Source organism: Mustelus asterias, chromosome 23, assembly GCF_964213995.1.
Source record: "Mustelus asterias chromosome 23, sMusAst1.hap1.1, whole genome shotgun sequence".
In the NCBI taxonomy this organism is placed as follows: domain Eukaryota; kingdom Metazoa; phylum Chordata; class Chondrichthyes; order Carcharhiniformes; family Triakidae; genus Mustelus; species Mustelus asterias.
In genome coordinates this window covers 26,309,241-26,334,766 of record NC_135823.1, presented here as the reverse complement: position 1 = coordinate 26,334,766, position 25,526 = coordinate 26,309,241, and the positions used below count along the sequence as shown (strand labels likewise).

Genomic DNA, 25,526 nt, shown 5'->3' with positions numbered 1-25,526 from the left:
CGCCCCAGCACTGTCCGGTGTCTGGTGGGCAGTGCTAGGATGCCTGGTGGGCAGTGCCAGTCTGACAATGTCAGAGTCCTAGGCTGGCACTGCCCAAGGGGCACTTGGCCTTGCTCCCGACTACCCATGGGTCTTCAATGGCTGCCGGTCCTACCGGCGAGGCCATCATATCAGGTCCTCATTGGTGGGGACCATCCGTGATCCTTGCTGGTGAGGACCTCCACTGGTGCCATCGTTAAGGAAAGTGTGCCCGGGCAATTACGTCCCAGGCTCACTAATAATGTCAAAATTGGCAAATGAATATTTAAATCAGCCTTAGGGCCTTCCCAGATGTGAGGCTAATTACACCAACCGGTAACATCGTGAGAAGCGAGAAACCTCTTTTGCCTCTCTCCCAATCTTACCGGCTCACCGCACCAATCGACTGGTGTGGCGTGCTGGTAAGATCAACCCATTTTGAATGTTTTTGGAAAGATTGCATCCAAAGTGTGGAACTGTTGATAGGAATTGGGTTGCATTCCCTGCAACTGTGATTGGATGAGCTGATCACAAATTAGCCAATTGAAAAGGGGCTATGGTGGTTGCCTCCTCCCTTCCTCTTGCCCTCCTTCTCAGCTGCCCACTGTATACCTGCTGGCAAAGGCTCATGAAAGCAAAGTTGTATGTGAGGCAGCAGAGCACGACGAATCATGTAATGCACTCTGACATGGTGTTTGGGCCACTATGTTAGCATGGAGAGAGAATTGGTTAACTGATAGAAAAAAAACAGTTGGGATAAAAGGGGCATTTTCAGGACGGCAATTTGTAATCAGTGGAGTGCCATGGAGATCAGTGCTGGGGCCACAATTATTTACAATATATATTGATGACCTGAACGAGGGAAATGAATGTACTGTTGCCAAGTTTGCAAATGGCATAAAAATAGGTGAGAAGGAAAGTAGTGAAGATGACAAAAATAATCTACAGAGAGATATAGACAGGTTACATGAGTGGACAAAAACTCGGCAAATGAAATATAATGTAGGCAAATGTGAAGCTATGCACTATGGTAGGAAGAATAAAGGAGCTGTATATTATTTAAATGGAGAAAGACTGCAAAAAGCTCCAGCACAGAGGAATTTTTAGGGTCCCTTTTGCATAAATCGCAAAAAGCTAGCATACAGGTTCAGCGGGTAATAGGGAAGGCAAATGGAATGTTGGCCTTTATTTCAAAGGGCATGGAGTATAAAAACTGAGAAGTCTTGCTAAAACTATACAAGGCACTAGTTAGACCATACCGAGAATACTGTGAACAGTTTTGGTCTCATTTCTACGGCATTGGAGGAAGTTCAGAGAAGGTTCAGTAGGTTGATCCTGGATATGGATGGATTTTCTTTGGAGGAGAAGTTTAGTAGGTTGGGCCTGTACTCATTGGAGTTTAGAAGAATGAGAGGTGACCTTACTGAGACGTATAGGATTCTCAGGGGCTTGACAGGGTCGATGCTGAGAGGTTGTTTCCCCTTATGGGAGAGTCTGGGAACAGAGGGCATGATCTCAAAGTAAGGAGTCACTCATTTAAGATTCCTTAGAGATGAGGAGAAATTTCTTCTCTGAGGGTAGTGAATCTGTGGAATATTTTACTGCAGAGGGCTGTCGAGGCTGCTTCATTAAGTATGCTCAAGACTGAGATAGACAGACTTTTAATCAGGAATGGAATCAAGACTTGTGGAGATAACTGAAGTTGAGGAATACCACATCATGATCTCATTGAGTGGTGGAGCAGATTCGATGGGCCGAGTGGCTTACTATGTCTTATGGTCTCATAGACAAGTACTGCAGGGCTTTTGAATATCTGTTCGGGCAGTAGAAGTGTTGTTTACGCATACAAGTAGTCTACTCAGTGATGTTTCATGTGGCAGCATGGCTGTCGTTATATACATGCTACCCGTGTAGTTGTGGATTGAGGGCAGAGTCATGAGACATGTTACCAGAGTCATGGTGGCTCAAATGCTGATGGTACCGCAGACTTGCAAGGAATAAAGCTTTCATGCCTACTGCCACAATACCAGGCAATGAGCTGCATGTTTTTCTGAGTATGATTGCCGATTGGCCAAATATTGGGAGAGTGGAACCCTTTGCAGCTGCGGTACTTCTCTAAATTTACATGTGATGCCCCGGAAAGCAACATGCAAGCAATGGCACCCTGCACCATGAGGAAGCCCGCTTTCCTGGCAAAGCCACATGCTCACTTCACCTGTTTCTTTCTGGAAAGAGAGAATGCAATGTATTCTCATCTCTTTGCACACAGTACATCTGTGACATCCCTTGTAAGCATAGTAAACTGCAAGATGTTGGAGATGTTTGCTGCTCCGACATGAGATCAGTCCATGCAAAGCAGTTGAAGGCCATGGTCACTTTCACAGACATTAATAGCTCTGTCCTTGCCTGCTGTGAGGTTGCAGATCTGGTTGTAAGAAGTGGCAGATTTCAATCAGCACATCCTTATTGAAACAAGAATGGTTTCACATTGTCCCTCACTCAGGTTATACTCGGAGAAATGCTTCCAAGAGACCCTGGATAGATATGGCATTCTGCCGAGAACCCTTCTCCACCTCCTCCTCCAAGTATAGATCAGGGGGATAGGGATAGGGGCTTAGATCAGCTAGATAGCCAATATCTTTTCCCAAAGGTAGGGGAGTCTAAAACTAGAGGGCATAGGTTTAAGGTGAGAGGGGAGAGATACAAAAGGGTCCAGATGGGCAATTTTTTCCCACAGAGAGTGGTGAGTGTCTGGAACGAGCGGCCAGAGGTAGTAGTAGAGGCGGGTACAACTTTGTCTTTTAAAAAGCATTTAGATAGTTACATGGGTACGATGGGTATAGAGGGATATGGGCCAAATGCAATTGGGACTAGCTTCGGGGTTTAAAAAAAACGGGCGGCATGGACAAGTTGGGCTGAAGGGCCTGTTTCCATGCTGTAAACCTCTATGACTCTATAAGTGGTCCTACTCTATGTTGACCGTCCTCATTCTCGCCATCCTGCTGGTGGCCAAAGACAACAAAAGCTAAAGCAACCACAACTAGGCGAATGTTGTGGATCAAACCCTGAAGTGAGAACCAAGATCTTCTCCATGTGCCGCATCACTCCCTGTAGATTTCAACTTTTAAGTGCAGAACAAATCACATCTATTCGCACAGCAAAAGCTGAGAGAAATCAAACAGCAACTAACCTGCAAATGGTTGATGATCCCTTCAAGCAGCACTGGTGGGGGGTCCTTCCAGCTGCTGAATGCATGTTCAGCTGTGCAAAGCTAAGACAGGACGTTAGCTGAAGTATTGAGGTTGAAGATGGCACCACTAAAATTAAATCAGCATTACACGCTGACTGATTCCACAATCTGCCTGCTCTGAAAAGTTTTGGTGCATGCTCCAGGGATAATTCATAAAGCTTTTTTTAATGTTAATGTTATTGTTAATGCTGTTAATGATGCTGAAACTGATGGAAAATAATGCAGAAGGAAAAAAGGGGAACTGTTGGAAAATCAGATTCAATCATGTATCACAAAATATGACAATTATGTTGAAGCCTAGAAATTTAAACTCTTGTGCAAAAACTTTGTGAATTATGCTTTCATATGTAATTTACGGATTGATACTATCGTGTGTACATCCAGAGTTATTAAAGTTAAAAGTTGCACAAGGACATTATTAATAACCTGTATATTCAGACTGTATTTTCTGAATTTGTTTTCTGTACATGAACTGTCTTCAAAACTGCCTCGTGAATTTGTTCATTTCATTATTGCCGGATCCATTTCTCTGTGGAAAGAATTTGATGCATGACATCTTAAATATATCATGTCACAGACTGCCAAAAACAGAGCAGTGTTCACTGAAGGAGCATGTATTCTATATTGGTACCAGCGTACTTATAAAATACTGACAGAAATCAATCTCCGTTGAACACCTTTCTGTGCTGTGCAGGTTACCAGATTTCTTGGGAAGTGCACAACAGAAATGAAAGTCGTTTGAGCCGCAAATTGTCAAATACAACACGCGAATACAAGGTAACAGGACTTAGTTCCCTCACCACCTACACCATTGAAGTGGCAGCCATGACAACAGCTGGAATTGGAGTTATGACATTATCTACCATCTCATCTGGAGTGCCACCAGGTGAGACATCTTTTCTTGTTATAGGAGTGTAATTGACAATCTTAACTTACTCATAACTTAACCATTTTAATTGATTAAGATTTATTAATAAGTAAGAATATAACTCGGGCTCTACATTGCACAAGTTGCATGATTTATCCATCAGTTACTTTCACTAATGTAATATCCTGTTTGCCTTCTTGTTGGTGCTCACGGTGAAAGGAAAATAAAAGAGATGATATTATGTATTAAATTTCTGTGTTTTTTTTTTCAGAACTCCCAGGTGCTCCATCTAACCTTGTAATCTCAAATATTAGTCCCCGATCAGCCATGCTGCAGTTCCGGCCAGGGTTTGATGGAAAAACGTCTATCTCAAAATGGGTAGTGGAAGGACAGGTCTGTGGCATATTTTTAGATGTGGTCCTATGCAAAATAGTAAATTTTCAGCAATAGCACAGAACCCAGCACATTTCGATTGAGCAAATCAATAGGGAGTGAGTAGAAATCTGAGTATGAGTTAGCCATTGATTAAACCTTTCTGTATTTTGCTTGAAGCAACTTATCAGCTCCATATCACCAAGTTGAGTTTTCTAATTCACCTGGTAGATCTACCAGCTAACAATGAAGAATTGTGTCGTTTTGAGTCATAAATATCTGTCCTCTATATTTTAGAAAAAAATTTCTTATCATGTGTTGCCACATTATCGAACAAATGACCGACTTTTTACAGGTCACTGTAAAGTCATTTTTCAACAAATCTGTGGGAAATAGATTTCAATCTGCCAGAAACTGAACAAAGACAGGAAAGTTTTAAATTTCATTGCACTACAATATATAACCATTCTGAGGAAGTATCAGATCACACTCTTTCATAAGGTACTCTTATTTTCTTCATTTAGAAGAAAGAAACGTTTAGATAAACATCAAGCTGAGATTCATGTTTATGATTAAAGTGCTTTGACACGAGAGCAATAAGTTCAGCTGCACAACTCTTTCCAAATCCCAGGAGCAATTCCACTTTTCCCCAGGTCAAGAATTAATTGGTCTAATGCCAATTTTTTGACTGATGAATCTGCTTTCACTGAAGAAGTGCCAACACTCAGCAAATGGAGAAAAAGATAATTATACATTCTGATATTTGCTAATGAGCAATTTATGGTGCACTCAATTTCTTCAGTGAGAACAGCAGCAACAGTAACATTTATATAATACTCCTCACCGATACCATTTTTTAAGTGAAAGAACTTGCATTTATATAGTACATTATCATGTCCTCAGAACGTCAAAAAGCACTTCCCAACCAATGAGTTACCTTTGGAGTGTTGTCAGTGTTATTACATAGACAAATGTGGCAGTTAATTGAACAGTATAAAGCGCTCACCAGGCAGCGAATGAGATGAATGACAGCTTCATTGTGGGTTTTTTTTATGCTGTTGGATGATAGAGGGGGGGCATGTAGACAAGGAGCAAGATGGAAATGAATTCAGGAGAGACTGAAAGCACAACTAGAGATAGTATTTTGAAGATGGGTAAAGGGAGATAGTAACATGGTTCCAGAGAGAGTACCAGAAATCACAACAGTGATTGCGGATATACCTCTGATGAAGGAGCATCACTAATCCAGACTGAGAAGAATGGGGATTGTGGATTGTGGATTGGGACCTTTGATTAGAGAAGATTACCCAACAATGTGGGGTGATTAGGCTTTTAGGCTTGAGGAGGAAAGAGTTACGAATAAAAGCAGAAAATGCTAGAATCACATGGCAGGTCAGGCAGCATTTGTGAAAAAATACAGGTGAGAAATTCAACTCCACTGCACTGCCTCCACCATTCTCTCTTAGAAACGGCAACCAAGCCAGCATCCTCAGTGTGTATTGAAAGGCTGTGAATGGATGCTATTGTGGTCTCACATAGCCCAGTCAGTTGATGTGAAACCAGGATACCAAATTTGAATCATGCAGGTCCTGGCAACTAATTTGTCAATCTCCCAATAATCAACTGGTGTTGAGCTGCATGAGTATTCCATAAAGGACCAAGGCATCCAAACTGGAGGTAAGGCAATTTTTAAGAACATCTGCCATTACAAAAGTGTTTGGAAGCACTCCAGAGTATTTTTTTGGAGGTACTCCATTGAGTTCCTTAATTTGGCAGAGATTGTAAAGAAGTAGGTAACCTGCCCACTCAAAGGCTCATGTTCTCTGTCAACTTGGGAGCCTGTCTCCTCCATGTTCCTTGACAAGAGGCTGCCTGGCAAGCAACTAATGCACCCAGTACCTCGGTGTGCTTAATGCTCTCTTATATGCTGCCCCATCAAGGTCCATATCTGAGTTCTTTGCAGCAAAACCCATATTCAATCTTACCCTCTAGTGAAGTGGCAAATAAACCACTCTTTCTCCCTCTCTTGGGTGCAGTCCACTCATGCCTGCATGACCCAACATGTTCTGATCTTACCCCTGTACTTCACATTCTGATGTATGCAAAGAGCTATTAGATGAGCTAGTAGATCTGAGTATCAGATCAACCGACAAGCTTCTTCATTCGCATTGTGTTACTGTTGCTCTGTTTCTTATTCTTATGCTGCTGTGGCTCGGCTGAGGGGAAAGGTTAATGGTGAGGAAAGCGTGGGTGGGAAGCAAGAATTCCAAGATCACACCATCAGCAGCTTGCTCATCACACAAGATAGCAGGATGAGACTGGGCTTAAGTTAAAAAGGGGCGTGAGGCAGGAACATAATGTCACCTTTAGTCTTGACAGTGACATAGGAAGCCACAGTCTTTGTCCCGCAGTGTTTGGATGTGTGCCTGACAATATTGTATGAGGATGAGTATCTGGATGTTACGCATAATTCTGAGTGCCAGGAATTGCAGTTAGTTGAGTGATGGGGTTGTGTTGCATTGAACAGCGTGAGAGCTTGGTGCTGTGACAAGTAGGAGATATAGGACCGAACTTAATGCCATTCCCATGGCAAGTTTGTTGAGGGGGAATTTAATTTGGCAGGAGGGTGGGTAGCTTGTGGGGACCCCAGTGCCTTCCCAAACATGTCCTGGTTAAATCCATGTTGAAAAGGCTGGTGGACAGCTTTTCTGCCAGTTGCCAGTTGAATCCCTTAAGTGGACAATTGATGTCTACTTAAGGGCCTCAGCCTATTGCTGCCATTATTCACGCAGCGGCAGGCAGGGATACTAGACATGCGGGAACCCCAATAAAGAAATACAAACTGTCAGGATTGCTAGCAGGCTCCTTGGGGGGATGGGGAGGAATGATGCTATTTATTCGAAAGCACTCGGTGCCTAATCAAGGAACCTAGTATTGGGAAGAGGTAAGCCCACTGAGAGCCAGTCTCATGCCCTTGCTGCTGACTTCCATTTCCCCCTCCCTACACATCCCCACTCTGTGATACCCTTTCCTGCCATCACTCACCTCATGCCTGGGTTCCTCAGCAATCCTCGACCTCAAATGGGAGTAAACAGTAGTTACCAACTCCCGCGTGGTGCTGCAGAGCAATGGCTGGCAGCTCCCGGTAGATGAATCCCTGTGGTCCTTGCTTCTGGTGAAGAGCCACCCCTGCCCAGTTAAGTGCCTGATTGACCGCATTTGGAGAAACTACTTTCTATAAACAGAGCATTGGACTGCTCGAGCTCAAGCAGGAAATTCCTGGTGCTGATCTTTGAAGATTAGGGAAAATCGCAAGTGTGCTGACAATGCAAATTTACAGACATTAACTGAAGATACTGCTATCACCAGCAGCAAGGTCTGACCTTGGTGTCAGGAGTTCCTCTTCACTAGAGGTGGAAAATACCTGACACATCCAAAATTAATGTACCCTTTCTCAGCTAAATTGAAAAAGCAAGCATGGAGAAGTCTGATGTTCAATTCTTTGGGTATTAGCAATACGTATATGAGGAAATGAAATTATTATTACCCAAATAGTTTGTATATAATCTGTTTTTAAAGAAGTATTTATTTTAATATTACATTCTACCTAAACTTTAAAATGGATGCAGCAAATTAACTTCGTTATCTGGATTATGACTTTTCTGTATTTTGATTTTGTAATAGCTAAATAAAACATCAATTGTTTTAACTTGCTGAAACAAAAATATTACATATCAAAACTGTAGAATCACAATTTTTAAAAAATGTTTTACCTATCGCCTGTTTGCTTATATTAATGATAGAATCTCCCATTTTAACAATAGTCTAACAACTTTTCCCTCGTTATTACGTAGATTCCAGCATCAATTGCATTTCATGTTTTTATCCTCAGATTGGAGTGATTGGAGAAGATGAAGAGTGGGTTTTACTGTATGAAGCAGAGAATGAACCAGATGCCCAGATGTTAGAGATCCCAAATTTAACTCCTTATACATACTACAGGTGAGTCAACAGACACTGGCATGTAGAGTTTGTATATTTGTTTTAACCTTAAGTTAAGCACAGTCTTTATATTTTAATTCACTATTGCATAAAGCTTCAGTGGAAAATGAAATCAAAGAACCTGGGCGAATGACTCATCAGAATGTTAGCACTGTGCCATTGCTATTTGGTTTTCATCCATCCCTGACTTAATAGGCTGAAGGCGTCAGTGAACAATAAGGTCTGCATGTGGAATAATTGTGGGAGTCTGAAAGCAGTTATGATAGCATAGGGTGGTAGAAAGGAGAAGTGAAAACATTCATGTAAGTTCAATAAAGGGCATTCCATCAGAGGTTGGGGTTAACACACATTGTTGGACAGTATAGATGGGGCTTTATGTCAATCAACCTGACAGTGGGTGACAAAAATTAATAAAGAATGATTTTGTTCCCCAAGATACTTTCATAGAATCATAGAATCCCTACATTGCAGAAGGCCATTCGACCCATTGAGTCTGCAACAACCACAATCCCACCCAGGTCCTATCCCCATAACCTCATGCATTTACTTATATAGTCTCCCTGACACTAAAGGGCAATTTAGCACGGCCAATCCACCTAACCCACACGTCTTTGGACTGTGGGAGGAAACCGGAGCACCTGGAGGAAACCCACACAGACACGGGGAGAATGTGCAAGTGACCCAAACCAGGAATCGAACCCGGGTCCCTGGAGCTGTGAGGCAGCATTGCCAACCACTGTGCCACTATGCTGCCCCAAACTTTGTTACTTTGTTCACATTGAGCACAAAAATTCACTGGAACAACAAAAACTATAATTCTATTGTTAAAGGAAATGAGTAGAAACATATTTCACCAGTTTCCTTTGATTACTTCAAGATAATCTCTGTAGTGCCTCAGTAATGAAGACCAAGCAGTACCCATACTTTATGGATGTATGTTTTATGTCAACACTCTACCATCTGGAGACTGGGTTGCTTTTCCACCGGGCATTCTTGTCTCTGCTCCAAACCAGCAACTTCCAGGGAAATAGTTTGAAGCATCCATGTCATCAAGGGAAGATGAAGGCTTTTGAAGGGCCCTTTGTTGTCATAACATAATGAAATATGAAAAAAATTAATTCAAGTAATCATTTGTGGTATGGTCATTAAGACTAAACTGACACAATTCCATTCACAGCACTTATTCTGTCACTCGGGAGCAATCTGGTCATCGTGTTTCTGGAGATGTAAACTCTGTTATGTGGGTGGTCTTGGCAGCTCATCCATTTTAGCAGCATGTGGGAACAATATGTTAGTGCAGTAGACATTAAAAGGAAACTCACTGACTTGTACTTGTACTTGCACTCATAATGCAGACATATATGGCAAATAGAAATTATTTAATTAATCACTTGCAACTCAAAATGTCACTCTTGTGATTAAAATAGTGTTGCACCTTTGGAATCCAAATACGCTTTAATTGTGAGGTGCAAAAAAACACATTCTTCTTCATTCTGCCTACCAAAGCATACTTCTGGACGACGTCTGCCACATTTTGTTACTTGGATATTTTTCAACTGTATTGAAAAATGATTTCACATTCTATCGTTCTTAAAACAACAAGTCCAATTAGTGCACCATTAGCTGAAATTTGCGAGTATATTTAACTTCTGAAAATGGCTTTGTCTCTTGTGGGTAATGGATCTATCATGCTTGTTCGGACAATGGATTTATCATTTTTGTTCAGTTACTACAATAATTGACTAAAGTCTCCTATCAAATACATAACCAGTATCTGGGGTATTTTTCTGTTGTTCCTTTTCTATAGCTAGTATTTGTTCTGTTCAATACAGCTGTTCGCCATGATTGATCTTGGAAGTAAGCTAGGTGGAACATCTGATTGGCATAGCTTTTTTTTCCATGAGCAGTTTACTTAAGATTTTCAAACTAGAAATAAGGAAAAAATTAGATAGAATTCCTTTAAATGCACATAAAGCTTTTCATTTAATGACAGTCACAGGGTGAGTTTTTGCTCAAGCTTGTCATTACTCGTTAGGGAGTGCATTAATCTGCATATATAGAAATTCCTTAGGTTGGTATTTCTGTAGCTTTGTGTCACATGGTGCTCCTTTGTGGACATGAATTATTTTGCAGCCAATCAATGTGATAACTTGCTCCTGTGGGGGGGAAAAGTATAATTCAGGTGTCTGATTTACCTCATGATCTTGTTTTCATTTTAGAAAATTTGTTTTAATTGAAAAATATCAAAACAATAAATGGATGATTCCTCCTGAATGATATTTTATTTACTTTAGTTAAACTGATTTGAAAGGAAAGAATCAAAAGCATCTAAAACATTTATTTTATGTGCTAATAGAACATAGAACATAGAACATTACAGCGCAGAACAGGCCCTTCGGCCCACGATGTTGCACCGACCAGTTAAAAAAAAACTGTGACCCTCCAACCTAAACCAATTTCTTTTCGTCCATGAACCTATCTACGGATCTCTTAAACGCCCCCAAACTAGGCGCATTTACTACTGATGCTGGCAGGGCATTCCAATCCCTCACCACCCTCTGGGTAAAGAACCTACCCCTGACATCGGTTCTATAACTACCCCCCCTCAATTTAAAGCCATGCCCCCTCGTGCTGGATTTCTCCATCAGAGGAAAAAGGCTATCACTATCCACCCTATCTAAACCTCTAATCATCTTATATGTTTCAATAAGATCCCCTCTTAGCCGCCGCCTTTCCAGCGAAAACAATCCCAAATCCCTCAGCCTCTCCTCATAGGATCTCCCCTCCATACCAGGCAACATCCTGGTAAACCTCCTCTGCACCCTCTCCAAAGCCTCCACATCCTTCCTGTAATGTGGGGACCAGAACTGCACACAGTACTCCAAGTGCGGCCGCACCAGAGTTGTGTACAGTTGCAACATAACGCTACGACTCCTAAATTCAATCCCCCTACCAATAAACGCCAAGACACCATATGCCTTCTTAACAACCTTATCTACTTGATTCCCAACTTTCAGGGATCTATGCACACATACACCTAGATCCCTCTGCTCCTCCACACTATTCAAAGTCCTCCCGTTAGCCCTATACTCAACACATCTGTTATTCCTACCAAAGTGAATTACCTCACACTTCTCCGCATTAAACTCCATCCGCCACCTCTCGGCCCAACTTTGCAACCTGTCTAAGTCTTCCTGCAAACTACGACACCCTTCCTCACTGTCTACCACACCACCGACTTTGGTGTCATCAGCAAATTTGCTAATCCACCCAACTATACCCTCATCCAGATCATTAATAAATATTACAAACAGCAGTGGCCCCAAAACAGATCCCTGAGGTACACCACTTGTAACCGCACTCCATGATGAATATTTACTATCAACCACCACCCTCTGTTTCCTATCCGCTAGCCAATTCCTGATCCAATTTCCTAGATCACCCCCAATCCCATACATCTGCATTTTCTGCAGAAGCCTACCATGGTGAACCTTATCAAACGCCTTACTAAAATCCATATATACCACGTCCACTGCCTTGCCCCCATCCACCTCCTTGGTCACTTTCTCAAAAAACTCAATAAGGTTAGTAAGGCACGACCTACCTGCCACAAAACCATGCTGACTATCACCTATCAATTCATTACTCTCCAAATAACTATAAATCCTATCCCTTATAATTTTTTCCAACATCTTGCCGACAACAGAAGTGAGACTCACCGGTCTATAATTCCCGGGGAAGTCTCTGTTCCCCTTCTTAAACAATGGGACAACATTCGCTAACCTCCAATCTTCTGGTACTATACCAGAGGCCAACGACGACCTGAAGATCAGAGCCAGAGGCTCTGCAATCACTTCTCTTGCCTCCCAGAGAATCCTTGGATAAATCCCATCCGGACCAGGGGATTTATCTATTTTCAGACCCTCCAGAATATCCTGCACATCCTCCTTATCAACTGTAATACTGTCTATTCTACTCCCTTGCAACCCAGTGTCCTCCTCAGCTATATTCATGTCCCCTTGCGTGAACACCGAAGAGAAATATTGGTTCAATGCTTCACCAATCTCCTCCGGTTCCACACATAACTTCCCTCTGCCATCTATAACTGGCCCTAAACTTGCCCTAACCAACCTTCTGTTCTTGACATACCTATAGAACGCCTTAGGATTCTCTTTAACCCTATCCGCCAAAGTCTTCTCATGTCCCCTTTTAGCCCTTCTAAGCTCGCTCTTCAACTCCCTCTTAGCCAATCTAAAGCTTTCTAGTGCACTACCCGAGTGCTCACGTCTCATCCGAACATAAGCCTCCTTTTTCTTTTTAACCAACAAAGAAACTTTTTTGGTGCACCACGGTTCCCTAGCCCTACCAATTCCTCCTTGCCTGACAGGGACATACCTATCACAGACTCGCAGTAGCTGCTCCTTGAAAAAACTCCACATGTCGGACGTTCCCAGTCCCTGTAATCTCCTAGTCCAACCTATGTTTCCTAATTCTCTCCTAATAGCCTCATAATTACCCTTCCCCCAGCTAAAACCACTGGCCCGAGGTTCATGCCTATCCCTTTCCATCACTAAGGTGAACGTAACCGAATTGTGGTCACTATCACCAAAATGCACACCAACTTCCAAGTCTAGCACCTGGTCTGGCTCATTTCCCAGCACCAGATCCAATATAGCCTCACCTCTAGTTGGCCTGTCTACATACTGAGTCAAAAAACCTTCCTGCACGCTTTGAACAAAAACTGACCCCTCTAACGAGCTAGAGCTATAACAATTCCAGTCAATATTAGTCAAGTTAAAATCCCCCATAACAATTGCCCTATTACTTTCACTCCTAAGCAGGATTGACTCCGCAATCCTTTCCTCAACCTCTCTAGAACTTTTAGGAGGTCTATAAAAGACTCCCAACAGGGTGACCTCTCCTCTCCTATTTCTAATCTCCGCCCATACTACCTCAACAGATAAGTCCTCATCAAACCTCCTCTCTGACACTGTGATACAATCTCTGACCAATAATGCTACCCCTCCCCCTCTTCTACCTCCTTCCCTACTTCGACTAAAACATTTGAACCCCGGGACCTGCAGCATCCATTCCTGCCCCTGCTCTATCCATGTCTCTGAAATAGCCACAACATCGAAGTCCCAGGTACTGATCCACGCTGCAAGTTCACCCACTTTATTGCGAATACTCCTGGCATTGAAGTATACACATTTCAAACCCTGCTCCACCCCACCTCTGCAATGCCGTGCATTGCAGTCCCCATCCATGCATCCCTCACTTTCAGCCCCACTACTCAGGATCCCTCCCCCCCCCCGAATCAGTTTAAACCTCCCTGCATGGCCTTAGCAAATTTACCCCCCAGGATATTGGTCCCCTTCTGATTAAGGTGTAGACCATCCTTCTCATAGAGGTCACACCTTCCCCAGTACGAGCCCCAATTGCTTAAGTACCTGAACCCCTCCCTCCTGCACCATCCCCTCAGCCATGAATTCAAACCTTCCCTCTCCCTATTCCTCTCTAAACTATCCCGTGGTACAGGCAAGAGTCCAGAGATAACCACTCTGTCAGTCTTGGCCTTTAGTTTCCACCCCAACTCCATAAATCCCTGCCTAATATCCCCTTCCCCTATCCTCCCTATGTCGTGTGTCCCCACATGTACAATAACTTGTGGTTTATCTCCCTCCCCCCTAAGAGTCCTGAATACCCTGTCAGACACATCCCGGACCCCAGCCCCTGGTAGGCAACACACCAACCCTGAGTCCCTACCTTTAGTTCCGACCCTTCTATCTGTCCCCTTAATTGTGGAGTCCCCAATCACAAGGCCCAGTCTTTTACAGCCCCTAACCACCTGAGCTTTCTCACTCGGCTCACCCCCAGAGATCTGCTCTCTATGCTCAGTTGATTCCTCCTCAACTGTAGCCTCCAGCACCGAAAACCTATTATGGAGGGGAACCGCCCCAGGGGATTGTCTTCCCGATTGCTTCTTACCCCTCCTCCTGGCATTGACCCAAGCCTCATTTCTAGGAGTTACTATTTCTCTATAACTCCTATCAACTTCCACCTCCGCCTCCCGAATTATGCGGAGTTCCTCTACCTCCCCCTCCAGCTCCTTTACACGCTCCTCCAGAAGCTGCAATCTAATGCACTTCTTACAACTAAAATCTCCTGAAACACTACTGGATTTCCTCACCACATACATCCCACAGGAGATGCAGCATACTGCCTGAACTGCCATCCCTGAAGCCATTACCAGCAAGAAAAAAAGAAAACAAAAAACTTCCCCACACTTATAATTAGGTTAGAGGAGGATGGAAGGGTGGGATCCTCTACCAGTGTAGAGGATCGGGTATCTCCTCTGCACCAATTTATAGGGCTAGGGGCCCGAGAGAAAAAAAAAAAATGATATTGGTATCTAAGCATCAAAATTCACAGTATACCCAAAAGCTAAGGAGAGGTTTGTCCTATCCTGCTACCTTTCCAAAATTTTGGTTGTCTGTTTTTTGTGACCATTTAAAAATGTTATTTTGTTATCCCCTAGCCCTTTTTATGGGTCCCTGATGACCCTGCATCAAATTGTGGCTGGAAGAATAGACAGATCGTTTGATGCCACTTTCTAATTAGAAATTGTCAACCGGCAATTGGGATAAGAAGGATTAGAAACCCTACAGGACAGAAAGAGGCCATTCGGCCCATCGAGTCTGCACCGACCACAATCCCACCCAGGCCCTACCCCCATATCCCTACATATTTTACCCACTAATCCCTCTAATCTACACATCCCAGGACACTAAGGGGCAATTTTAGCCTGGCCAATCAACCTAACCCGCACATCTTTGGACTGTGGGAGGAAACCGGAGCACCCGGAGGAAACCCACGCAGACACGAGGAGAATGTGCAAACTCCACACAGACAGTGACCCAAGCCGGGAATCAAACCCAGGTCCCTGGAGCTGTGAAGCAGCAGTGCTAACCACTGTGCTACCGTGCCGCCTCTGATTGTTTGCTAGATAGGTGTGCAAGTTTGTGTGGTACTGAACTATACAGAGGATTGGTTTACCCCTGATGTGTGCTGACTTCACTATTATTCACTGTTAGAAGTTTGATGGACTTCTGCTACAAGTGAGTGAAACAGGGTGCTGGGTGGTGTAAAACCAAGGTTTTCACGATTGAATGCTGTCCAGTAACCCTCACTGTAAAATGTGTGCATCTGGACACAGGATGAGGTTAAGATTAGATAGTATGTTTTGCCTGGTCAAAATGCTCCTTTCTTAACCTCACCTGTGAAGATTAACCATAGACATGCTTTGGCAGAGGCAATTGGTATATGCTGTACTTTATGGTGCATGAAGGAGGAAAAGCAAGAAATTTAAGAAGAATAACTATGACTTACTCTTCAGCTTTCTGTATTTGCTCTTGCGGGCGCATGTGTGTGTTATTTACACATCTCTCGATCACTAGAGCGCAACAAAAAAATCTAGTTATGTCACTAGACTGCCTTGGGTAAGCGACATGATTTCAATCATGTTGAATGGACAATCAAATTTAATAAGTAAACATAATATGCCTGACTACCTGCCTAATGGGAAAATTGCATTTCTGCTCCTGGTCGCCTTGTAAAAATCTATATTTGATTTTGCTCTGAACAGTGAACTTAATCCTTGTGTTAAATGCACATCATTATTTTGTCATTAGGTTTCGTATAAAGCAGATGAACATAGTGGGCTCTAGCCCTGTAAGTTGGCCTTCCCGCGTAATCCAAACTCTGCAGGCTCCACCAGACGTAGCACCAGCTAGCGTCACAGTGCGAACAGCAAGTGAGACAAGCTTATGGGTTCGCTGGGTGGTAAGTGGAGATACTGTGTTGACATGATGGGAAAGGATTAATAAAATATAGAGACCCATAACTTCCAATCTCCAAGGAATCATATCCAGGGGGTACCCAGAAGATGTTCTTAGGATGTTTAAACTTTCGATGGACAATTACCCTGCACAGGGAACTTTCCAAAACTCCGAGTTTACTCAAAGACTGTGGATTGTTCAGACTGTCTTGCCAGCTATTTACCCAGAAAATTAGATTTAAAATTAAAACCACTTCTAACCCCTGGATAACTATAGTACTAATCCACAGGACCTTCCCAGGACCCTTCCCAACTCCCCCCGCAAACCTCCAGACTACCTTCCCGACCCCCCTCAACTGATCCCCTCCTAACTACACCCCTACCCCCATGACTACCTTTCTATCCTCCTCAACCATCCTCCCCAACCATCCTCCTGGTCCCCAGACTAGCCCCCCTACCAGACTGACCTGAACCTCAGGCTTCTGTTCTGTAGTCTAAAGTATGAGTGCCTACTGATAGTGTTGAGTAAATGTTGCTTTTAGTTCGATCATTACAGTTCTAACATGTGAGATCCTGTTGTGTCATCCTTTCAGCTATTCACTGGAAGTTCAAATTCCTTTTTAAAAGTCATCAGACTCTGCACAGATCATCAATGAGCAACTTATCAATGCTCTGAGTGAGGGAAATGATTAGTCCTGTTCCCCCAGACTCCTAGAATTGTGGTAAAGCCAAAGGAAAAAGAAATAATACTGATTATAGTTCCTCAGTATTCCTCATTGAAACATTTCATTTTTGGCAAAGTTCCAGCCAGCCTGCTGCTGATTGCTTGGCTATTGAGTAGCCAAGGAAAGCCACCAGAGGTTTCAACAGCATTATGCCTCAAGAAAACTTAGTGCTCAGCTCACAGGACGAACTCAACACATGGCAAAGATTTGTTACCTTGTGTCCGAATGAAGGAGGAATATCCCATCCACTGCAGAATTCCTAAATTTCTTTAGAAGCTGTTAGTGAAAGCCCCAAAGCTTACTCCTTAGAATGGGTGCAAAGATTTGTTTTAAATAATTGTTACTGAAAAGTAATAGCCTGCATCTTTCACTGCTAACAAATATTTTGCATCTTCCCAAAATGACCTAACCTTTATAGTTTGCAGCAGTTATTTCTTCTGTGATTTGTAGTTACGCGATATGTACAATGTAGACTCGCTATACCAATTTTGCTGAAACTTCTGTTCAAAATATATGTCAGAAAGTTCCTCTGTGTGTGTTTTTTCTGAGTCAAATGAATTGTCGTCGCAAGTCTTACTTATCAAATTTTGAAGCCATTTCCTAAGGTTCAATATGAAAGCATTTGATTATTTTAACAGATTAATGCATTGTGGTCAGCCTTTGACAACAATCAATTTTTTTGACAATTTTGAAATAGTATCCTATTTCTTGGGTCTTTTAACATATTTTGAAAGTGTAAGAGATTGCAATTGTTTCATCCTTTTTTTTAGAAAATTAAGAGAAAGTTGCACAGGACAGTGTAATAGAACAAGTAAATCCAGATTATAAAAAGCACACTATTTGTAGTTATTGCCAGGGAAGGGTTTCCCCCATGAAGAAGGTATTTTACTCCGATTTGTTTGGGCAGTTGTTCTTGTTCCTGCTGCAAGGTGTGTTGATCACCTGCTCATAGTGATTAGAGGAAAATCAGTCAAGAAGAAAAGAACACTTGGAAGAGTTTGCTCAGTTGGCCATCTTTTTCCAGAGTTTACTCCATCATAGTTATCATTGAATCTACAGTGCAGAAGGAGGCCATTTGTCCCATCACGCCTGCACTGACAACACTCCCACTCAGGCCCTGTCCTATCCCTATAACCCCATATATTTACCCTCCTAATCTCCTCCGACATTTTACCGGCCCCATTTTCTCTTCAATCTCAAGTTTTATTGACTATCATCTTTAAAGGAATTAACAAAAAAATTTAAATTGAGACAATTAATGACTTTGATTGCTGATAAAAGTTGTCAAGCACCACCCTTGGCTCTGGAGCAGAATTGTATGTTAATCAACCTGTATCTTTTGATTCTGAATTTGTTTAAAATCTGTTTGTTCGCAGCCTCTTCCGGAGTCTGAGTATAATGGTAACCCTGAATCAGTTGGATATAGAATTAAAAAATGGAGACTGGATGGTCTGGGAACACCTGTAACTCATATTATTAATGATCGTTTGGAACGGGAAACCACCATTGAAGATCTGGAGGAATGGACTGATTACGTATTCCAGATCCAAGCCTTTAATGCCATTGGTTCAGGACCTTGGAGCAATCAAATCCGAGGGCGTACAAGAGAATCAGGTACTGATGCAAAAAACAGGATTAGGAAGTTATGATGGGCAGGGCAGCAAGAGTTAAACGGCCATTTTCAGGCTCATTTTAAAAATATATTCTTTGTGCAAACTTTAGAACATATTAAGGTGAGGAATGTCAATACTGGGAAGTAGAATACTTTCCTAATTTTGTGAGCATCGAGTACTACCAAGTCAGGCATAGCACAGATGGATACAAGGTTAAGTTGTTCTCTTTCTGGCCCAACACTGGTCCTTAACTGCAGCCTCTGGGCATCACATTCTACTGCATTTATGATTTTCTTTATCCGTTTCGCACAGCAACCAGCCTAATGGGCTGTTCTCTATTTTCTGCCCTTAGAGCAGTATAACACAGTAGGTTACCTTGTTAAACACTGGGTTGAACCTGTTAATTGTAAATCAGTTGTGTTTAATTGTATGCAGGTGGATGGCATTTTTTAGTGTTTTACATGAGCACACAGAGACACTACTGAAACTGGGGGCGGGGTGTTAAATTAGGAGGTATGTGCATTTAATGTTTCACTATGTAAATAAATGTTAGTCTGAGTAAAGATTGGCCCAACAACTGGCTTTCTGGATTATAACAGAATCTGGGCAAAGTCTTTTTTTAAATTTTGGATGCTTATACAAGATATGGGCCCTGATCTTACCAGCACGGCCGCCAAGGTTCGTAAGATCGCGTCCGAGGCCAACAGGGAATGCCGTTCTGCGAGCCTTGCCCATCCCGATTTCAGGCTGGCCGTGCCGGTAAAACCAGGGCCGTGGACTCAGATCCAGGATGCAAAAGCAATATGATACACTGTACCATCATTGCCTTTTTTTACAATTATCCTACAGAAGTTCCAATCCATATTAAACATAATTTTGTAATATTTTCCAACATTGCTTTGATATTTGTGTTCAGTGTGGTGTACTGATAGAGGCTGGCTTTAAGGAATGATTCAGACTGACATTCGGGTGGCATTGAATTAATGTCAGTGGAGTTAAAGTTGTTCACCTACAGTGTTTCAGTAGCTTTGTCATTGCAACCATGTATGCTAATTCAGATTCCTACTACTGCTGGGCTCAGTGAGCTGTGTAACTCCCCCAAGCCAACTCATTCAGTGGTGTCATCATCATTCAGAGTTCAAACAAAATATTCAAAAGCATCAGAAATACATGGAGAACATGAAAGCTGTCTTTTAAAAAAAATGTAGCTGTTTAAAGCATCAGAAATACACAGAGAACATGAAAGTTGTTTTAAAAAAGCAGCGTTGTTTAAAAGCATTCCTTTTTCAAATCCATTGGTGCAATATTCTTCGTAAAAAAACTGAAAAAGGAAAGTCAGTGCTTTATATAACATCTCATTAACATCCAGGTATAACAAGCAGTGTACCACCAAACTACAGACTCGAGCTTTGTAAGAATATTAATAGTGATTTTACAAAAGTACATATTGTATATTGCACGTTGTATATCATTCAAAACTCGCATTTTAAAAAAAGGCAAAAAAGACTTGCATTTATATAGTGTTTTTCATAACTGAACGTCTCAAAGCGCTTTACAACCAATTAAGTACTTTGGATATGTGGTCATTGTTGTAATGTAGGAAGCACAACAGCCAAGTTACGCATGTTAAAATTATTGTTCATACATTGAGTAAAGGACAAATCTGGAGCCAGTCTTTTCTTTCCTTAAAATAGGTTTATTCACAAAACCACAGAGCACGGGACAGATCCCCCTTTTTCTTCTCCCAAATCAGGGTAAATTAGTTCTTATAAATTTAAGAATAATTCCCTAATCCTTCCCCAGTTAGTAACAACTACTCTTTCTTATAAACTAAAGCATGCACCTCAGGATTCCTGTTAACAGCGCATGGCAAACTCCCGCAAAATGCACATGATTAGATAAATATTGGCCAGGACACCTTGGGTAACTCCCCTGCTCTCATTTGAAATAGTGCCATGAGATCTTTTATATCCAACTGAACAAGCAGATGGATCATTGGTTTAATGTCTGACCCAAAAAAGAGTACCCCCAACAGTGCACCACTCCCTCAGTACTGTATTGGAGTGCCAGCCTTAATTTATGTACTCTAGCCCTGGAGTAGGACTTGAACCAAGAATTTTTTGATTCAGAGGCAAGTATGCTACAATCTGAGGCATGGGTGACACATAAATATAATGTAAAATAAATTAAAATCAGTGGGTAAGTTGCACCGCACTGGACAGCTAGGAGACAGTCTGAATCATTTGTCTGACAGTTGAATTTGCGTGCCGTTTTTTGAGTGAGTTCTGTTTACCTTACCCTGGTTCAAAATTGGATAGAGCAACGCATAGCAAAAATATCCTAAATCTCAGGGGAGAATCAGAACTTTCAGTGCAAGCCCTGAGGCAGACTAACTGTTAGCCAGTTTTAATGGTAGCTACAGAACATCCAACTCAGTCTGTGCTGATTAAATAGTGGAATGTGACAGCAAAATCCTTATAATGTAGGGACAGTTACAAATGAAACATCCTCTGTCAATAAAATTGGCGGTGTTAAGTAGAGTGTGACTTAAGCAAGGATTAAACCATAAACTTGAGTTTAAAGTCCAACTTAAACACATTTAAATGCACAAACTGTAGTAAGTCTGTAATATCATAAATGTCAATACCAAAGTTAGAGTGGGAGAACTTTGGTTTGTGCTTACCAATACCAATTCCAACAGGATACTTAAAGTGTATTCTGAGTCCGGTTCTCAGTGCCAGTTACTATCCATGGTCCCTGTTAGAAAGTGCATGGGTGCAGAGACTTGAATGTGATGCCTTGCATGAGCAAACAGCCCCATTTACAGTTGCAACCCTACTTCACCTAAGAAGAATGGCTACTAAGTATTGAACGTTTGCCAACACCTGTGAGACCATCCATCAACAAGAGTTAGCACCTAATGGAAGTAAGAGAAAACTGGATTTTATTTGTACAATTCTGATTGCCTGCTTGTGAATACGAAGTAATTAGAATTAGTAGTAAAATATTGATAGAGTTCATTGTTTTGAATATCCAATTTCACTTTTCCTTTGTACCTTGATAATGATTGTAAACTGAGGGAGCTTGACAAAATAATCATAAATGAAATCTGGATGCAGTGAGATTAACGTGCCTTTTCTTGCTCTAAACTTTGTTCTTATTCAAGAATGCTTTCAGTCTTATAATAGTTGCCGGTCTTCACTCAGTTGATGTCACTTTACCTCTGCATCAAATGATAGTGGGATCATGCCCCACTCCATATAATGAGCACATAATCTGGAATGGTACTCCAGTCAGATTCTGTAGAAGTACATTGTTGTCAGATGTGCATATTTTTTGAATTAGCCATTAAGCTGAGACCCTGTCTGACCTTTACAATGAACATAAAAGGTCCCATGACACTATTTGAACAAGAGCAGAGCTTTGCTGGCTAACATTTATCCCTCAACCAAAATCACTGAAAGAGCTTCCTGGTCATTTATCTTATTGATGTGTGTGATCTTGCGATGTGGAAACTGTTCGCCGCATTTCCCTACATTGTAACAGTGATTACATTTTTAAAATATTTCATTGGTTGTGAAATGCTTCAGGACATTTAGAAGTCATGAAAGGTGCTATATAAAAAGGGAAGTGCTTTATTTGATATACTTTGATTGCTTGAGAGTCCAATTACCAGTTTCTGGCATGCTCCCCCTAATTTTGTGAAACTATCACGTATACCTCATGCAGTGATTTCACCTGCAGTAAGGCTTGTGGAGAAAAAATGGTGCCATGATTAAGCAAATAAAAGTAAATAAGTTAAGATGGAAAAGGAGGAGCAAAAGAAGGAAGAATTGTGTTTTGCTGAAACAAACCGACTGTTACCTTAATGAAAGAAAATGCAGATGCTGGAAATCTGAAAAAAAACAGAAAATGCTGGAGAAACGCAGTAGGTCTGGCAGCATCTGTGGAAAGGGAAAGATAGTTAACCTTTTGAGTCCAATATGATTTATTCAGAGCTCTGAAGAAGAGTTATGCGCACTTGAAATGTTAATGTCTGTTACGTTGATGTTTTTTGAAAAAATTGTACCCACACTAGTAATTTTGGTGTCTAGGTACTAGATATAAAACATACAATCGGATATGAGGTGGAAGTCAGTTGAATAATTAAAATATCATGTTAGCATCACTAGGATTTGCTGTTTACTTTGCGGAGGTTGGAGTTCTGGTTGATTTTCTCCTATACCAGAGCACCCACCTGAGATAATTAATTCAGCTATGAGTTACTATGAAGGCTTTATTACTTATTTGAGATGGTGGCCAGTTGACTTGTTATTAATAATGCCTCTTTACCTGATCTCCAAGCGATGTGTGATAATGCAATTGATTATCTCCTCACTTCAGCAATGCATTCTCCTAGATATCGTAGAAGAGATCAGTAATGCTTCATGTGAGGAATTACAGTGTGATTCAGTGCAATCTTGCAGTTAATCAGAAACAAACTTGGGATACAATCCTGAATTAATTGCAACAAAATCATAAAACAGGTTAGCTAATAATCTGAATAGACTCTTAAGTTGTACATTGCATTGCCAGTGTGTAAACTGCCTCATTGGACTAGATAAGAGATAAAATTGGTACTCTTGAAGATGCATTAATAAAAAGCGAAACCAAAGTTGATACCTTTGGTAAGAGCAATCTCAGCAAAGCTAATTTTGAATTACTTCCATTTTAATATGTTTTAGATTTGATAGTGACACACGCAAGTACGAAAGAATTATGAAATGGCATCAGTTAAAAAGTAATGTAAATTTTGTCCTGGATAAGCAACTTTTCTATTTGTCTTACTGGTGCCGCTGAAAGGGAATGAAGTTTTGGGCGGAGGGCCTAATTCTCCGTTTGACCGTGCAGCAGCGAGGTCACAGATGAGACGGAGAATCACATCCATGATACCCAATTACTTAAATATAAAAGGAAATACACTATCAGTCTCTGCCTCAACGTTTAATGAGCATGGAAACCAAAATAGTTCCTATGGTTTTAACTGTTGCAATGATATTTCCTTCCTTGTTGTTACTTTCAGTTCCATCAGCTGCTCCAGGAAATGTTACAGCAGAGGCTGTGAGTTCCACACAGATTCTGGTCATGTGGGGACCAGTCCCGGAATCTGATCAAAATGGACTAATCTTGGGATACAAGGTACTGTACTGTGTACCATACCTTAAATATATAAATAACAAAAAAGATTGACCAGCAGGTTCATCAAGTCTCCTATTCATCTGTGTTACAACTGGGAACCACGGCTGCCAATGTTCCTGTGCCACCAGCAGCCATGCAATCCCCTAGGAAAAGCAGAAAAAACATTTAGGCGGCAACATCCTGTTGACCGCAAAGGGACCTGCAATATCCTGATGAAGAAAAACCAGGAAGCTCAAATTACAATGATCAACTTCAGAACATTCTCCCAGCATTGTTATGCAAGCACCGTTAACAGAGAGAAACTCCTAATTCAACATTTTACAAAATGTGGGCTTTGAGTTAAAAAATTGTTACTAAGTTCAGTAGATTTTTTTGTGGGGCAAAGGGATATGAATGAACTTCAGGTACAGATCAGACAGTATCTAGTAGAATGGCTGAAATGACTCTTCCTATGTACCTAAAGTACAGCATTGTACAGATTGGGGGTTGACAGTGGGTTAATATATTGTTATACTGTGTACCTATGAAATTCAGCTCATCAGTTTTAATTCTCATGCTGTGAAATGTAATTATTCCAAATTAAGATGGAGTTATATAGTTAGTATGAAAGCTGTAATGATGCAAAATGCTTTTACATTAAATCTGCCTCAGCCCTCAATCAGGTTCAGCTCAGCTTTGCATACGCTGTATGCTCCATTGCTGAACTCTGAATACCTTGTTCACTGTCTGTGTCATTGGGTATGGTGCAATCTTTATAACCTTCCCTATTTTTGTAACTCTGTCCCTCAAGTTAACTCCTTGCTATTAATCTTTAGGAGGTTGCCACACCAGCCTGATGCATTCAGGATCAAAAGAGCTGAACTCCAGAAGTGTGGCGAGAGTGATATCAAGGCCATATTTGACTGAATATGACATCAAGGAATTCTAGCAAAACTGGTGTCAATGGGAATCGGGGGGGCGGGGGGGGGGGGGGGGGGGGAACGCTCTGCTGTTTGAAGTCACACCTAGCACAAAGTAAGATGGTTGTGGTTGTTGGAGGTCAGTCATCTCAGCTCCAGGAAGCACTCCAGGAGTTTCTCAGGGGAGTGTCCTGGACCGAGCAATCTTCAGCTGCTTCATCAATGACTTTCTTCCATTGTAAGGTCAGAAGTGGGGATATTCACTGATGATTGCACACTGGTGATTGCTCAACGTCCCATTCACAACTCCTCAGATACTGAAGCAGTCCATGTCCAAATGCAACAAGATGTGGAGATGCCGGCGTTGGACTGGGGTGAACACAGTAAGAAGTCTCACAACAAATGCAACAAGACCAGGACAACATTCAGGCCTGGGCTGACGAGTGACAAATATCATTAGGTCAGAGGCTAGGAATCCTGCACAAGAAACTCACCTCCTGACTTCCCAAAGCCTATCTAGAATCTACAAGGCACAAATCAGGAGTGTAATGGAATACTCTCCACTTGACGAGTGCATTTCCAATAACTCTCAAGAAACATGACACAATCCAGAAAAAAACAGCTCGCTTGATTGGCATTACTTCCACAAATATTCACTCTCTCAATCATTGACACACAGTGGCAGCAGTGTCTCCACCTACAAGATGCACTACATGAATTCACCAAGCCGCCTTAATCAACACCTTCCAAACTCACGACCACTG

General features: G+C 41.8%; 1 protein-coding gene across 1 annotated transcript in view; it reads left to right on the top strand.

The window, feature by feature from the left end:
- Window positions 1-25,526, top strand: part of sdk1a (sidekick cell adhesion molecule 1a) — an 839,938-nt gene that overhangs the window by 681,934 nt on the left and 132,478 nt on the right. The window contains exons 21-26 of the mRNA XM_078240149.1: window positions 3,963-4,154; window positions 4,408-4,529; window positions 8,401-8,510; window positions 16,202-16,352; window positions 18,449-18,686; window positions 23,748-23,863. Of these exons, the coding sequence (XP_078096275.1) occupies window positions 3,963-4,154; window positions 4,408-4,529; window positions 8,401-8,510; window positions 16,202-16,352; window positions 18,449-18,686; window positions 23,748-23,863 (929 nt within the window). The remainder of the gene's footprint in view (window positions 1-3,962; window positions 4,155-4,407; window positions 4,530-8,400; window positions 8,511-16,201; window positions 16,353-18,448; window positions 18,687-23,747; window positions 23,864-25,526) is intronic.